The sequence below is a fragment of the Delphinus delphis genome, chromosome 8 (genome assembly GCF_949987515.2).
Source record: "Delphinus delphis chromosome 8, mDelDel1.2, whole genome shotgun sequence".
Taxonomy (NCBI): Eukaryota; Metazoa; Chordata; class Mammalia; order Artiodactyla; family Delphinidae; genus Delphinus; species Delphinus delphis.
This window is the reverse complement of record NC_082690.1, coordinates 101,433,577-101,449,781: the sequence shown is the minus strand read 5'-3', so window position 1 is coordinate 101,449,781 and position 16,205 is coordinate 101,433,577. Positions and strand designations below refer to the sequence as shown.

The window sequence follows — 16,205 nt, the reverse complement described above, 5'->3', positions numbered from 1 at the left end:
AGAGAGGGCCCGGCCAGAGAAACGTTTCGAAGCTAGAGCGCCTGGGTGTTAAGACTAGGTTTAGCTGAGGAGGTTGACCACGTCAAGAGGTGTTGGCACCCAGAGCCGAGCGTGGGGCCCCTTGTCATGAAATCCCGAGGAGGACTGCTAAGGGGAGTGTAAGTGTCTTCACTGTTGCTGTGAGTTTTACAATTGCCCAGCTCCGGAATGTCCTGATCAATAGAGGGTCAAGGCTGTGCTCTGTGCTTTTCCAATACAGTACATAAGGACATTCAGATACTTATAAACATCAATCTATTGACTGCCTTCAATCCCTTCAACTCCTGAATAAAAACTCAAAGCCAAGTGTACCGGGTGGGGGGAAGGGTATATTTATGTTTTCTTTTTATTTTACTTGTTGAAAGTAAACGTTACCTTTCTCTTCACGGTATATAACCTTTTTTTTTTTTTCCAAACCATGGATTTTGTGTAACATACCGAATTCTAGTTTGGAGAAGAAAACACCTCTTAGTTGTGTGACCCCGGGCGAATCGTTTAAGTTCTTTGTTTCTCGGTTTCTGCATCGGAAAATGAGGCTAATAACAGTATTTATCTCATAGTTTTAGGATAATTAAATAAGTTTATATGAAAAGCATTTAAAACAGTTCCTGGCAAATAGCATACACCATAAAAATATTCATTAAATAAGATACAAAGAAACATGTCAATGAGGGAGACCCAGTAAGAACCAGAAAATTCCAAGTTTGTTATCAAAGCTCTTCACTCACAGGGCTTTAATCCAGATGCCCTCGTTAACTCCTACTAACGCCTTTCCCAGTGTCACCAGGGAGTGAGTAGAAATAAAGCTCCTATCCCACCTCTTGGGATTGTCCCCTCCCCTGAAAGGCCCATAATCTCCTTGCATGTCAGCCTCTTCTCCTCAGAAGTGATTAAGGGGCCAGGCGCCAAAGCAGATTAGAGGAACAGTCTGTGGGGTGCTCTGGGCAGGGATACTCTACTGAGTTCAACCACCCTGCACTCCAAGAATCAGCACCCATGGCCCTTGTGCCAGGGAGCAGCGAGGATGGGCCTTGGCCTAGAGATAGCCCAGGCTCCTCCCAGCAACCGGAAAGTCCTAGACTCACCAACCCTCTCTGGGACGACAGAGGAGAAATTGGCCAGGTTGAAGGTCACCAGGATGTTCAGGTTAGTACTTCCCCACCTTGTGTCTTGCTGTTGGCTCATTCTAATTTGGCCCAAGCCCCCTGCTGTGCCCATCCAGGTTGTCTGTCAAAAGACCCGCCTCCCCTCCATCGTGGTGGAAGCCGCTGAGGCTGAAGGGAGTGAAGAGAGTGGGGAGCTCCGGTGGCCACACAAGGAGCTGCAGCTGCTCACTGATGATGAGGAAGAGGAGGTTGAGGTCTTCCAGGACCAAAGTGAAGAACCAGGTGAGGGAGGTGGCTGGTTCAAATGAGGCTGTTGTGAATGGGATGGTCTAAGCAGGACAACTTAGTTGTGTCTCTTGCATTAAGCAGCACACAGTAGGTGCTCAGTAAACACAGTGAAGAAAAATGTAGAGGTGGGAGATAAAAGTCAAGGTGGGGCTTCCCTGGTGGTGCCGTGGTTGAGGGTCCGCCTGCCTATGCAGGGGACACAGGTTCGTGCCCCGGGCCGGGAAGATCCCACATGCCGCAGAGCAGCTGGGCCCGTGAGCCATGGCCTCTGAGCCTGCGTGTCCGGAGCCTGTGCTCCGCAACGGGAGAGGCCACAACAGTGAGAGGCTCGCGTACCACAAAAAAAAAAAAAAAAGTCAAGGTGGTTGGCAAAGTTGATGAACTTTTTTTTTTTGTTTTGTTTTTTTTTTTTTTTTTTTTGCGGTACGCGGGCCTCTCACTGTTGTGGCCTCTCCCGCCGCGGAGCACAGGTTCCGGACGCGCAGGCTCAGCGGCCACGGCTCACGGGCCCAGCCGCTCCGCGGCATGTGGGATCTTCCCGGACCGGGGCACGAACCCCCGTCCCCTGCATCAGCAGGCGGACTCTCAACCACTGCACTACTAGGGAAGCCCAGTTGATGAACTTTAAAAGGCAGTTGTGATGTCAGATAGGTGACACCTTTTAATATGTATTTTTAATACTTTAAGATATTTTTGTCATGGGGGAAAGAATAAAATCACCCCAAATCCGACTACCCAGAGATTAACATTTTGGATGCCTTCTCCTCCAGATTTTTCTTCATGTCTATATACTGTTGCAGAAGCTACTTTTACTATATGCCAGGCACTGTGCTGAACACTTTTACATATATTTTTCAGGACCCAGTGAGGAAGGATACTTTCTCCCTCATGAGGAAACTGAAGCTGTTAAGTTAGGCTCTTCATTATAATTGCTGTATTATTTTTATACGCAAAAATTACATGCATTTGTTTTATCCTAAAAAAAAATCCAGTCATATATCAGGTATATTTTTCACTGTTAATGGGCTCTAACTCCCTCCCTCCCACCCCCCAGGCTGGACTTGGAGCTCACTGGACCCCAAATCTCCCTTAAGAACCTTTAACCCAGAACTCAGCTGGGGGCAGGAACAGGTAGATCAAGATGCCTACTGGATTCCAGAGGAGACAGATTGTCAGGAAGCCCCCAATCCCTGTCCTCTCTGGGACTCGGCATCAGGTTCCCATGTGTGCAGAAGCTGCTTTGTGGAATATTCCCATTTCCTGCCTCCCAGGAGCTTTGAGGGTAAGTATCACTCTCCCTCAAACATTTTACCTAGGTTTATGAAGCCCTTCTACCTATCCTTTCACAATTTTCCCCTTCTACAAGCTGAGAAAAGTGAAGGCTTACAGGTTAGGCCCCTGGGTCACACACACGTCATATCCAAGGAATCTGGATTAAGAATTCCTATCTGAAAAAAAAAAAAAAAAAAAAAAAAGAATTCCTATCTGTGCTTTTAGGAGCTCGGTTAACTGGGCTGGGGAGTGACCCACTTGTACCTTCTTTATTCAGCACTCATCTTGTGCCTGGCACTGCTAAGTGTTTCACCTGTTGTTGTATGGAATCCACATAACTCCAGGTATTATTCCAACCTTGCAGATGAGTAAACTGGGGCACAGAAATATTCAATACTGTGTGCACACAGCTAATAAATACGAAAGCCCGGATCCAAATCCTCATTTTCCGGTCATCTTGCCAAGACAAAAGCTTTCTCCAACTCCTCACCCAACAGAAACACTAGGGTCAGGTTTTAAAAGTCTTTAATTGGAGCCTTGAACCAAGTAAGCAAAGTAGGTGATGCCCCCGAAAGGGCCCAGCTCCTGCACAGACACAGTGCAGCCTTGGGACCCTTGCTCCAGGCAGGGCAGCCGCACATCAGGGTCCTCATCTGAGAACTGAATCAGGGTCCCCCCAGGGCTTAGGACCCTCAGGCACTCTGACAGCAGCTGGTAAGCCCCAGGCAGACCAGCCTGGGCAAGAGCATCCCAGGTACCCTTGTCTAGCACTAGATGGAAAGAGCCTGAGGAAGCCACTGGCTGCAGGTTGAGGGCATTAGCTTGCATGAAGTGGAGGCGTGAGGCAGGGTGCCCCGGGCACAGGGGTGTTTGGCCTTGGCCACCTTCCAGGAGGCTGTTCATGTGGGCCACAGCCACAGGAGAGGAGTCCACCCCCAGCACGCCCACTGGGTGCGGGCATTTGGTGTAGAGGCCCGTGCACAAGCTGGAGGTGCCACAGCCCACGTCCAACACCCGCGGTGGACAGGCAGCTGGTGCCTCCTGCAGCAGCGGCAGTAGGAGCCCCTGGGCTTCCTCGTATCCAAAGAACCAGTCGAAGGTGCCCGCGCTGCCCTGACGGGGCTGGGCGGGGAGCTTATCCCAGAGGCGGCGGTCCGCCAGGCAGCTACCAGCCAGGGAGCCTGTGGACGAGCGGAGGACTTGCGTCACCCAGCGCCCAGTTCTAGCAAAACGCGACAAAACCCACACCAATGTGGCCTGGGGCTTTAAGCGGCACAATTTCAGGGACTAGACTCCTGTGTAACAAAGAACCCAACTTGCCCTCCCTCTGTCCACCTTCCCTACCCGCCACGGCGCGACGGGCCGCCGCCGCCAGGCTCGCCAGGTGGAGGGTTCGGCGCAGGGCTGCCATCCGGAGGTGACGGCAAGGTCGGCCGGAGAAACTTCTGCGAAAATGTCGCCCGTACTCCGGCAGGGGCCTGAGGTCCAAGGGAAGATTTGCAAAATACGCTGTGAGGAATCACGCGTACAGCCTCCCTAACTCTGCAGCCTCGGAGAAAAGGAACGCGGACACAAACTTACTACGGTACGAACGGCTTTTATTGTTTGCAACGGGAAGTGGAAGAGGAGGGGATGCGACAGCTCCGGCTCCTGGGGCGGCTCCACAGACCTGAAATCAAAGGAGAAGGTGTGAGCACCCCGGGGAGGAGTCTGCTGAACCTCGGTTCTGCCCTGCTCCTTGGAGCCCTGTGTCCCGGCGCTTGAGGATAGAACCCGCGGAATGGAAGCCGCCGGTACCGAAGACATGACGCCGAGGGGGCCGGAGCCCTTTCCCTCTACCTCCGTACATTACGCGGACCGGGACCGCACGCCCGGTCCCCGCCAAGAAAAGGAGGGTCAACAGGCCCCACCCAGAAACCCCGCACGGCCAGCCGGTGAAAACACTAAAACCGACACTCACTCAGTCGCTGTCCTCGGAAAGGCCAAGACCCCGACCGGGCTCCTTTATATAGCTCCAGGACCCGCCCCCTCCCAGCTGCGATTGGCTAGCGGAGGACTGAGGGGTGGGGCGCACACGGACCCTGCGCAGAGCTGAAACGCTGGTCCCTGAGCTGGTTTCGCAACGCAGCAATGGGTGCTCCGGGGGGGAAGATCAACCGGCCGCGAACGGTGACTGTGTGGGAGCCCGACCCTGTTTCCCAAGCGTCCTGGAGCCCTTTACCCTCGCCCGAGTTGGACTCGATGGGCCAGTGTCGCCGGGTGCGGGGTCCCGGGTCGCGGTGCACGGCACCCATCTGATTAAGCATCTTCCTCCCCCTTAGGAGCTGAAGAAGAAGCTGTTCAAGCGACGGCGGGTGTTGAACCGGGAGCGGCGACTGAAGCACCAGGTGGTCGGGGCTGTGATAGACGAAGGGCTGATCACGAGGCACCACCTCAAGAAGCGGGCGTGAGTGCCAGACCCTCTCCCTTTTGGTCCTCCCCACCATGCCTCCTTCCCTCCTCCTTGTCGAGCTCCGGAGCAGCTAACACCTTTTTGCTTTCCTTGTGTACTCACGTTTATGCAAGGAACGTTTGTGCCTAAACTCTGCTAGTCTCTCACTGTACCTGTAGCTCACAGCCTTTCTTTGGTTCTTGGACTCTGATGAGAATCTAAGGAGAGCTGTGGACTCCCCCACCTCCCCAAGTAACATTATTCACTCGCACAGATTATTTATTTATTTATTTATTTATTTATTTTGCGGTACGCGGGCCTCTCACCGTTGTGGCCTCTCCCGTTGCGGAGTACAGGCTCCGGACGCCCAGCCGCTCCGCAGCATGTGGGATCTTCCCGGACCGGGGCACGAACCCGTGTCCCCTGCATCGGCAGGCGGACTCTCAACCACTGCGCCACCAGGGAAGCCCCACACAGATTTTTTTATAAGTACATTTAAAAGCACACACAAAAGTGTGCGGCGAATCATTCGATGAATTTTCACAAGGGCACATGTGAGATTTTGCATATAATCTGAGTCTTGGGGCAGAGTTCCCACCCCATTCTTTCACTGACTTGTTTATTATAAATATTTAGTTTATAAAGCGGCATAATAAATATATTTGGTCCTTGTCTCTGCTTTCTGGCAGAGCTAAATTTCCTGAGTGATAAGAGTGACTTTTTGTTCATAAGGATCCCCTTTTGAGCACACCTAAATTTATGCAAATGGTGACTTAGCGTGGGGCTGGTCATCAGAAAGATGAAGTGATTAGAGGATTGGAAATTTAATTCCCTCTCACTGCCTGTGGGAAGGGGGTGGGTGGGTGCTGTAGATTAAGCTCTACACAACCTCTTGAACCAGCTCCTGATTGGTCAACTGGTGGAGTTACTGGGAGGCTGGCTCACCTGGAGAGAGCATGGAACCTCTGGCCCCTTCCATACCTTACCCTATGCTTCTCTTCCATCTGACTGTTCCTGAGTTGTATCGTTTTATAATAAATCAGTAAATGCAAATACATGTTGCCCTGAGTTCTGTGAGCTGTTCTAGCAAATTATCGAGTCTGAGAAGGGGATCATGAGAACCCCAATTTATGACTGGTCAATCAGAAGTACAGGTAACAACCTGGATATGTGATTGGCATTTAAAGTGGGGGAAAACTTAACCTTTGGTATCTGTTGCTGTGTCCTGGTAGATAGTGTCCAAATGGAGTTAAATTTGTAGGACACCTAGTCAATGTCCATTGAGAATTTGGAGAATTACTTGATGTGGGAAACCTCCCCCACCCACCACATCTGCTGTTAAAAGTATCAAGAATAAGGGACTTCCCTGGCGGTCCAGTGGTTAAGACCAATTGCGCTTCCAATACAGGGGGCATGGGTTCGATCCCTGGTCAAGGGAACTAAGATCCTGCATGTTGAATGGCCAGAAAAAAAAAAAAAGTATATACATATATATATATATATATATATATATATGTATTTATATATTTATATATATTTATAAAATAAGAGGAGGAAACGTTTCTATTATGTACTAAATTTTAGCAATTAATGTTACTTTATGTATCTGTTAAGACTAGTTTTAGGTAAAGTAACAGTTCTTTGACTTGGATCCAAAGACCTTTTCAGTAACCAGGACCACTGTGTGGTCTGTATTGGTTCAGGTTAACCTGGATATTTTTGCTCTTACCAATCCTTCAGGTCCAGTGCACGTGCCAACATTACTCTGTCTGGGAAGAAGCGCAGAAAACTCCTCCAGCAGATCCGGCTTGCCCAGAAAGAGAAAGCAGCCATGGAAGGTGAGGCGAGGGCACAGAAGCTGGGGTGAGGGGCCAGCTGGGTTCATTTGGGTTCTTTAATGCTTCCTCTTTCCCTTTGCTCAGTGGAAGCCCCCCTCAAGTCAGCCAAGACTAGTGAACCACAGCCCAAATCAAAAAAGAAGACAAAAGTCCCCCAGGATGTAGACATGGAGGACCTTGAAGATAAGAGCTAAATGTCACACCCCTTCCACCAGAAGATTCTCAGCTGGAGCCAGGAGGACTCGATGGTTATTTCAGAGGACTTTGGAGAAAGCGTTGCTCCTTTTCACTGTCCCCAGATTCCTCTTCCCTAATGGCCTAGTGACCTGCCCTGGAGGGATGTATTGAGAGGTAGAGGGTAGAAAAGAAAGATTGGAGAGGGGGTCCTAAGCAGTCAACTCCGTTTGTAAAAAAGCCCTAGCATTCTCACTGAGATGTGTGTGATTAAATGTAGGAATGGGGATAGGCCATGAAAAGGGGCTGTGAGTGTGGAAACAAGACAATTAGGAAACAGGACCCACAGCTCTTACTTGACCAAAGGCAACAAGAAGCTACCCTCCATGATGGCCCTGTCTCCCCGATGAGTGACACTCCATCTTTCCATTTCTGACAAAAATAAGGTGTTCCGTAGAGATAGCAGAGGAGGTAATGGTCTTGATACTGGCCCTACCACCTCCTCTGTGTGACCAGGGTGGACAAGTGACCGTGGTTATCTCTGCTTCCTTTGCTGGATTATATTTTTATAAAGTGAACGTTATTTTTCCCTTTTAACGTTCAGAAATTCTGTTTGTTGGAAGCCAGGGCTGGGGTGGTTAATTAAAGTGAGAAGCTATGTGTGCAGAGATGTGGTCAACTGGGGAAAAGCATATTCTCTCCTTGCTCTGTTAATCAGTGCAGGCTTCCTGGAAGAGGGAGGGTTTGGGTACAGTGTTGTGCTCCGCCCTCCTCAAGTTTATATTTTGAACATTTTCAAACCTTCGGTAAAGTTAAGAAATTAGCACACTGAGCCCTTAAATATGCACTCTGCTTGGATTTATAGCTGTTTACTGTTTCCTCAATCCAGACACCGTTAAGGATCACGCATAGCATTTAATTGTCATGTCCCTTTAGTCTCCTTCAATCCAGAACAGTACCCCTACCTTGTCTTAGGTGACTTGGTGTCTTCGAAGAGTCTAGCCTAAATTAATTAATTAAAGAATATCTCACAGCCTGGGTTTGTCTGAGTGTTTCCATATGTTTCCTCATCAATAGATGTAGGTTAAGCATTTCTGGGAAAAATTCTACATAGGGGATATTGTGTACTTCCCATTGCATTTCATCAGGAAGTAAGTGTTGACTGAAAAAAAAAATACACAACCTAAAGGTTGAGAATTATGTTTGATTCAGCAGACTTGCTGAAAACTTAAACCTGGAAGACAGCCTGTCAGATAGCTCTGAGGTAAGGGAGGAGCCAGGATATAGAGGTGTTTTTGCAACAAAAACCAGGTAGTTGGGACATCAAAGATTATTGTTAATTAAAGAAAATCAGACTTCTCAAGTTAATTAATTTAGTGCTTTTCTATGTATGGGAAGATGCAAGAGTCTCAGCTCTTTGATATGCTCCTTAACTACCTATGGCCAGTATCCTGTTCTTTTTCCTCCTGAATCTCCTCCTGAATCACCGCTGGGGATGGCTGCAGTGGTTGATGGTTTGATGGAGGGCAGCCTGTTTGGAGACCGTCGGAGACGGTCATAGTGGCTGATTGCTTGATGGCCGCAACATTGTTTGTTTTCTGATACACCAGGCAGGCGAATTTTTCGTCCACACATATAATATTAGTTTGTCTCATTATCGGTGATTCCTAGTGTTAAGTGGGTGTCTGTCAGATTTCTCCACGGTTAAGGTATTCTTTCCCTTTGTAATTAATAAGCAATCTATGGAGTGATACTTTGAGATTGTATGAATACCCTGTTCCCCAATGACCTCTCAACAATGGTTTTAGCATCCATGATGATCCATACCTGAATTAGTTAGTGCTGCAAAATGGTGATTTTTCTAATTGTATCATTCATTCATCCATGTTACTCATTTTACATATTCTGTAAAGGAAACCCCTACTTCCTTTTTAAAATCTCATTTTGGTTGTTAAACATCTGTTACTATCACTTTTTCATGCTCCAAATCATACCAAACTGGCCAGCCAAAGCCCGTGTCTTTTTTTTGAGGGGGGGTTCCGGGGGGGCACACAGGATATAGCATCTTGGTTCCCCAACCACGGATTGAACCTGTGCCCCCTGCAATGGAGGCACAGTCTTAACCACTGGACCACCAAGAAAGTTCTGGTCCTGTGTCCTTTTGACACAGCACCACCAGTATCTGAGCAATCCCTTGCTGTCTGGCACAATGTTCCAGGCTCACCTGCTACTTCCCCTGGGCTAAAACTTGGTATCAGCTATTTTTCTATGGAGACAGTATTATGTCCAGTTTTGAACACAGAAAGGAAAAAGTACTTGTGTGAAACTGAAATATATTCAGAGGCGGTAAGGAGAGGAGGGGAGAAGCTGCAGGGAGAAGGAATTTCAACATCTTGGGATTCTCATCTCCTTTCATAATTTTGTTCTACCCCCTGTGCCTAAGGCAGAAAGGAGCTTGCTGTGTTCAAAGAAGAGTTTCTGTACCTGGTATTGTGCTAAATTCTTTACACAAATAATCTGAAGTGGGAATTTCCTGGCAGTCCAGTGGTTAGGACTCCATGCTTCCACTGCGGGGGCATGGGTTTGATCCCTGGTCGGAGAACTAAGATCCTGCATACTGCATGGCATGGCCAAATAAAGAAAAAGAAAAAAAAAAGAGAGAGAGAAAGAAATAGGTGAATAATCTGAAGTGATCTTTGCAAAAAGTTTGTGAGATACGATACAACATGCGCCATTTTACAGTTAAGGAAAGGGGCTCCGAGCAGCTGAGTCACTTGCTCAGGGTTACATTGCTAATTAATAGCAGACATGAATCCAGATCTGTCTAACTCCAAAACAAGCACCCTTAGATTGTGAAATCTTTAAGGGCAAGGACCACATAATAGTCTCATAGCTGGAAGAATTTATCGGGTTCAAAAGGCACTTTTTTTTTTGGCCATGTCGTGAGGCATGCGGATCTTAGTTCCCCCACCAGGGATCTAACGCATGCCCCCTGCAGTGGAAATGCAGAGTCTTAACCACTGGACTACCAGGGAAGTCCCCAAAAGCCACTTTTCATAGATCAAAAGTCAAGGCCCAGAGAAGGGAAGTGTTGGGTCCAAGTTTGAAGCAGAGCTAGGAGCAGAAATTGTCTCATTTACTGTCCTAGAGCATATACGCTTCATGAGTGATCGAACTTCTAAAATTTAAGGATAAATATAGAACCACCATAATTAATCATTTAGCTTTTAAAACACCGTCACTTCAAAGGTATCTTTAGAACCTACCATCTGGTGTTATTCTAACTCACATTTCCACTGAGAACAATAAGCCCTCTGGTTAATACAGGCCTCAGAACCTACCTTCCTTTTCATTCATCCAACCAACTATTAAGAGCCTGCTACATGCCAGGAAGACACTGTTGTATGTGATGATGATAATGCCTTTAACAAAACTGGCAACATCCCTGTTGTCAAAGAGCTGGAGTTCATTCAACAAATATAATAAAAACAGCTGTTGCTTATATAGTGCTTACCTACCATTGCAGGCACCAAGTGCTATACAGTAAACATATTACCTGGTTTAAATTTTCACAAGCCCGTGAGGTAATTGTACTATTAACATCCCGATTTCCAGAAAAGCAAACAGGCAGAGAGGGGTTAAATGTAGTACACAGCCGGTTAGTGGAATAGCTGGAACGTGATCTAGATAGACTGGTTGGAGCGGGGGCTCTTGATGAGGTGTATTATATCCTCATAAGGTTACCAAGCTCTCTCTGCAGCTATGGGGATGTGAGGTTGGGGAAGGCCCCCCTGCACTGGGAGACTGGGGAGCCTGACAGAGATCGTAGTGCTAACCTAGGACTGGGAGAACACCTTCAGCGTAGCCAGCCCAATTTTTTCGGGCTTCCTCCTCTCCCTCTCTTTCCTTGTCTTCTCTTCATCTTCTCTTACGGACTTTCACTCCTTTCTTTCCGTCTCTCTTCCGCTTTCCTTCTTCCCTTCTCTCCTTTAACTGCTTTTTACATTGTCACTGGTTATTGATTAAAATGTTTCCTAAGGTGCTTCCTTTTTTAAAACCTCGAGAGTTGAAAATTTTGTTTCGGCTTTAGGAAAATTAATTAAATCCAATTAAGCGGTCGCAGCTAGCCTTAGTCTGTGTAAATAGCCCTCTCGGGGGAAAAAAGTGGTTGCGTTGAGGGTGGGTCGGCTTCCCGCTCTCGGGTGCAGTCCCGTTCTGGGACGCCGACTCATCTCGGAACCAATGTGTGAGGGTCACGGACGTCGCCGGATTGGTTTTCCTGAGAGGCTTTGTCGCTGGTTCCTTTCGGGTTTCCCGGCAGCGCGCATGCGCCTCCTGCGCTCCGCCGCTCCCGCTTCGGGCTCGGGCTAGGGCTCCGGGATGTCCGCGTTGTGCGACCCTCCCGGGGCCCCAGGGCCTCCCGGGCCTGCCCCGGTCTCCCACGGTCCCGCGCCGCTCAGGTAGTCAGAGCCCCTGGCATCTTTCCCTACCGCGGGGTCCCGCGCCGATAACCAGCCTTCTCGGCGGAAACCCGGATCCCACCTCGAGAACTCGCGTCCGGGTTCTCAGAGATTCCCGGACGGGTCTTCCCAGAACTCAGGGACTGCCTCACTAAAACTCTGGGCTCCAGTGCCCGCACTCCGAAGATCTCGGTACTGCCTACCCCTAAACCCCAATGCCCAGTTACCCCGGATCCTGGCCTTGCTCTTCCAAGAATTGGGAATATCAGAACTCTTGGGAAACCAGGTGCCCTGTCCCTTAGACCCGAGGGAACCCAGGGTCCCCTGACTTCATGGAGACTCCCTGAGCACCCAGGCCCAGAAACCCACAGAATGCTTTCTTCTAGCCTTTCCCTTGCTCTCCAACGGAGACACTCCCCTCACCGTAGAGTGTTTTTTTTGGAGGAACCAGAGATGAATGGCACAGTCAGAGCCTTATCAACCTCTAGAGGATGCTGTCAGAAAATGCAATAAGAGGAAGTAACACTGGCTTCTGAACCTCTAAGACTGAACCCATATGTTTCAGGAGGGGAAGGGTTGAAGGGCATTAGCTTGTCTCTGCCCTGGGGCACCTTGATTGCTGGGGCATACTGAGGGTTTTGGGAAGGTGGTGGCTGTTGATGTGGTGGAGTCCAAGTGGTTGGTGGTTAGGATGCTTGCAGAATATGGGAAGAAGCAGGTTTGGGGAGGGAGAGCTCTTACTAAGGGGCAAATTTGGGCTTAGAATTTTCGTTCCATTAAGAGCAAAATCCAGCGTTCTCGTTTGTATGTAGGGGGGAGTGCAGTAAAGCTAGAAAGGTGTGTTTAAAGCAGATGTTACAGGAACACAAACTATACTTACTCAATTCAACAAATATTTATTGAGTATTTCCCATATTCCAGGCACCCCAGTAGAAGAGGATCCACTGTTGAAAAGCAGAGAACTGTTAACTACCCTCTTGGACTTTATAGTCTGATTACTTACCTTGGTTTCCTTCCCTGTAAAATGGGATCATAATGGTACCTACCTTATTGGGCTGTTATCTGTATTGAAATAATACAAGTAAAGTACTTAAAAGAGAACTTGATGTATTACAAGAGTTATCTAATATTGATACTATTGTTATTTATTAAAAGAAAAATAGCTAGCATTTACTGAGTAACTAGTGTGACCTAGATATGGTGCTTACGTGCTTTATGAATATTATCTTTTGAGGGAGGTACAGTTATCCCTATTCTACATAGAAAGAAACTGAAGCTCACAGAGGGAATGTAACTTGCTCAACAACTCCCAACACTCTAACTCTGCTTCTTTTGCTTCCTTACAGTGCTCAGGAGCTGTCGCAGGAAATCAAGGCCTTTCTGACTGGTGTAGACCCTGTTCTGGGCCACCAACTCTCTGCTCGGGAACATGCTCGCTGTGGCCTTCTTTTGCTCCGCTCTTTGCCACCTGCGCGGGCTGCTGTGCTTGACCACTTGCGAGGTGTCTTTGATGAGAGTGTCCGGGCCCACCTGGCTGCCCTGGATGAAAGCCCTGTGGCTGGTCCACCTCACCTCCGTCCACCGCCACCCTCCCATGTCCCTGCTGGGGGACCTGGTCTAGAGGATGTGGTGCAGGAAGTGCAGCAGGTGCTGTCTGAGTTTATCCGGGCCAACCCGAAGGCGTGGGCACCTGTGATTAGTGCATGGTCCATTGACCTCATGGGGCAACTGAGCAGCACTTACTCGGGCCAGCACCAGCGTGTGCCCCATGCCACTGGCTCTCTCAACGAATTGCTGCAGCTGTGGATGGGCTGTCGGGCCACACGCACATTAATGGACATCTATGTTCAGTGCCTCTCGGCTCTCATTGGTAGTTGCCCAGATGCTTGCGTGGATGCCTTGCTGGATACCTCTGTCCAGCATTCCCCACACTTCGACTGGGTTGTGGCGCATATTGGCTCCTCTTTTCCCGGCACCATCATCTCCCGAGTTCTCTCCTGTGGCCTTAAGGACTTCTGTGTTCACAGTGGGGCTGGAGGTGGAGCTGGTGGCAGTGGTGGAGGCTCTTCTCAGACCCCCTCTACAGACCCCTTCCCTGGATCTCCTGCCATCCCTGGGGAGAAACGGGTGCCCAAGATTGCCTCAGTTGTAGGCATCCTAGGGCACCTGGCCTCCCGCCATGGAGACAGCATCCGACGGGAGCTCCTGCGAATGTTTCATGACAGTCTGGCAGGGGGCACTGGCGGCCGGAGTGGGGATCCCTCCCTTCAGGCCACAGTTCCCTTCCTCCTGCAGCTGGCAGTCATGTCACCAGCTTTGCTGGGCACAGTCTCTGGAGAGCTGGTGGATTGCCTTAAGCCCCCAGCTGTGCTGAGTCAGCTGCAGCAACACCTGCAGGGATTCCCCCGAGAGGAGCTGGACAACATGCTGAACCTGGCCGTGCACCTGGTGAGCCAGGCCTCTGGGGCAGGTGCCTACCGCCTGTTGCAGTTCCTGGTGGACACAGCCATGCCTGCCTCAGTCATTACCACCCAGGGCCTGGCTGTGCCAGACACCGTGCGTGAGGCCTGTGACCGGCTGATCCAGCTATTGCTGCTGCACCTGCAAAAGCTGGTTCATCACCGGGGAGGGTCTCCTGGGGAAGGGGTGCTGGGTCCCCCCCCGCCCCCCCGCCCTGTGCCCTTTCTAGATGCGCTAAGAAACCACGTTGGAGAGCTGTGTGGAGAGACGTTACGTTTGGAACGAAAACGCTTCCTCTGGCAACACCAGCTCCTTGGCCTGCTCTCTGTTTATACCCGGCCTAGCTGTGGACCTGAGGCCTTGGGCCATCTCCTGAGCCGGGCCCGAAGCCCTGAAGAGTTGAGTCTGGCCACTCAGTTATACGCAGGGCTGGTGGTCAGTCTCTCTGGCCTCCTGCCCCTGGCCTTCCGAAGCTGCCTGGCTAGGGTACATGCAGGGACTTTGCAACCTCCCTTCACGGCTCGGTTCCTGCGTAACTTGGCACTGCTAGTGGGGTGGGAACAGCAGGGTGGTGAGGGCCCTGCAGCCCTAGGGGCCCGGTTTGGGGAGTCGGCCTCAGCTCATCTGTCTGACCTGGCTCCTCTCCTGCTCCATCCTGAGGAGGAAGTAGCCGAAGCCTCTGCCTCCCTCCTGGCCATTTGTCCCTTTCCTCCGGAAGCCCTGTGCCCTTCCCAACTCCTGGGACTGGTGAGAGCTGGAGTGCATCGCTTCTTTGCCTCTCTCAGGCTGCACGGTCCCCCAGGGGTGGCTTCCGCCTCCCAGCTTCTTACCCGCCTCTCCCAGACCTCCCCGGCTGGGCTCAAGGCTGTCCTGCAGCTGCTAGTTGAGGGAGCCTTACATCGGGGCAACACAGAACTGTTTGGTGGGGAAGTGGATGGGGATAATGAGACTCTCTCAGTTGTTTCAGCTCCTTTGGCTTCGGCCTCCCTGTTGGACACAAACCGGCGGCACACTGCAGCTGTGCCGGGCCCTGGAGGGATTTGGTCTGTTTTCCACGCTGGAGTCATCGGCCGTGGCCTAAAGCCACCCAAGTTTGCCCAGTCACGCAATCAGCAAGAAGTGATGTATAACACCCAGAGCCTCCTCAGCCTCCTGGTGCACTGCTGCAGTGCCCCTGGGGGGACTGAATGTGTGGGCTGCTGGGGGGCTCCCACCCTGAGCCCGGAGGCAGCCAAAGCAGTGGCAGTGACCTTGGTGGAGAGTGTGTGTCCCGATGCAGCCGGTGCTGAGCTAGCCTGGCCTCCTGAGGAGCATGCCCGGGCCACCGTGGAGCGGGATCTCCGCATTGGCCGGCGCTTCCGGGAACAGCCTCTGCTCTTTGAGCTGTTAAAGTTGGTAGCAGCTGCTCCCCCAGCCCTGTGCTACTGTTCCGTGTTGCTGCGGGGGCTGCTGGCCGCCCTCTTGGGCCATTGGGAAGCCTCTCGCCACCCTGATACAGCCCACTCCCCCTGGCACCTGGAGGCATCCTGCACCCTGGTGGCTGTCATGGCTGAGGGAAGCCTCCTGCCACCAGCCCTGGGGAATATGCACGAGGTATTTAGCCAACTGGCACCTTTTGAAGTGCGTCTGCTGCTGCTCAGTGTCTGGGGCTTTCTCCGGGAGCACGGGCCCTTGCCCCAGAAGTTCATCTTCCAGTCAGAGCGTGGCCGCTTCATCCGGGACTTCTCCAGGGAGGGTGGGGGTGAAGGTGGAGCCCATCTGGCTGTGCTGCACAGTGTCCTCCACCGCAACATTGACCGCCTGGGCCTTTTCTCTGGCCGTTTCCAGGCACCTTCACCGTCCAATCTCCTTCGGCAGGGGACATAGCCTTTCCATGCTCCAGAAGCCGAGGGAGGTTGAGCCAGGAGAGACAGACAGGGGGCTAAGGTGCTGCAGAAATGTGGAGGTTTCTCTTCTAAGACCTTGGCCTAAAAGAGCGCTGTCACTTTCTTCCTCCCCCACCTTTTTTTCTAAATAAAATTTGCCGAGTTGAGAAAAACAAGAGTCCGGTGCCTCTGTCTGATGTGGAGAGCCGGCAAATTCGGACAGCTCCTGTCTCTGAACAATCCCGCCCCCTCCCTCAAGCCCCGCCCTGGCC

At 50.7% G+C, this 16,205-nt stretch overlaps 4 protein-coding genes and 1 non-coding gene across 5 annotated transcripts; 3 read left to right on the top strand and 2 right to left on the bottom strand.

The window, feature by feature from the left end:
• Nucleotides 1–3: 3 nt before the first annotated feature.
• Nucleotides 4–2,885, top strand: LBHD1 (LBH domain containing 1). The gene is given in 3 exon segments (XM_060019718.2): nucleotides 4–1,226; nucleotides 1,228–1,427; nucleotides 2,488–2,885. Coding segments are annotated over 3 exon segments (789 nt in total). The 5' UTR covers nucleotides 4–1,035.
• Nucleotides 2,886–3,218: 333 nt separating this feature from the next.
• On the bottom strand, nucleotides 3,219–4,680 carry CSKMT (citrate synthase lysine methyltransferase). The gene is made up of 4 exons (XM_060019049.1): nucleotides 4,666–4,680; nucleotides 4,287–4,374; nucleotides 4,050–4,183; nucleotides 3,219–3,886 (listed from the first exon to the last, which is right to left on the bottom strand). Exons 3-4 carry the CDS (start codon nucleotides 4,114–4,116, stop codon nucleotides 3,231–3,233), a joined length of 723 nt encoding a protein of 240 aa, XP_059875032.1. The 5' UTR covers nucleotides 4,117–4,183; nucleotides 4,287–4,374; nucleotides 4,666–4,680; the 3' UTR covers nucleotides 3,219–3,230.
• Nucleotides 4,452–4,600, bottom strand: LOC132430361 (small nucleolar RNA SNORA57). Its single transcript, XR_009520456.1, has one exon. It is a non-coding gene; the product is annotated as a small nucleolar RNA SNORA57 (small nucleolar RNA).
• A 115-nt stretch (nucleotides 4,681–4,795) lies between the features above and the next one.
• C8H11orf98 (chromosome 8 C11orf98 homolog) lies at nucleotides 4,796–8,184 on the top strand. The gene is made up of 4 exons (XM_060019051.1): nucleotides 4,796–4,874; nucleotides 5,027–5,151; nucleotides 6,877–6,974; nucleotides 7,059–8,184. Exons 1-4 carry the CDS (start codon nucleotides 4,836–4,838, stop codon nucleotides 7,166–7,168), a joined length of 372 nt encoding a protein of 123 aa, XP_059875034.1. The 5' UTR covers nucleotides 4,796–4,835; the 3' UTR covers nucleotides 7,169–8,184.
• A 3,291-nt stretch (nucleotides 8,185–11,475) lies between these two features.
• INTS5 (integrator complex subunit 5) lies at nucleotides 11,476–16,090 on the top strand. The gene is made up of 2 exons (XM_060019048.1): nucleotides 11,476–11,608; nucleotides 12,955–16,090. Exons 1-2 carry the CDS (start codon nucleotides 11,529–11,531, stop codon nucleotides 15,932–15,934), a joined length of 3,060 nt encoding a protein of 1,019 aa, XP_059875031.1. The 5' UTR covers nucleotides 11,476–11,528; the 3' UTR covers nucleotides 15,935–16,090.
• Nucleotides 16,091–16,205: the final 115 nt, after the last annotated feature.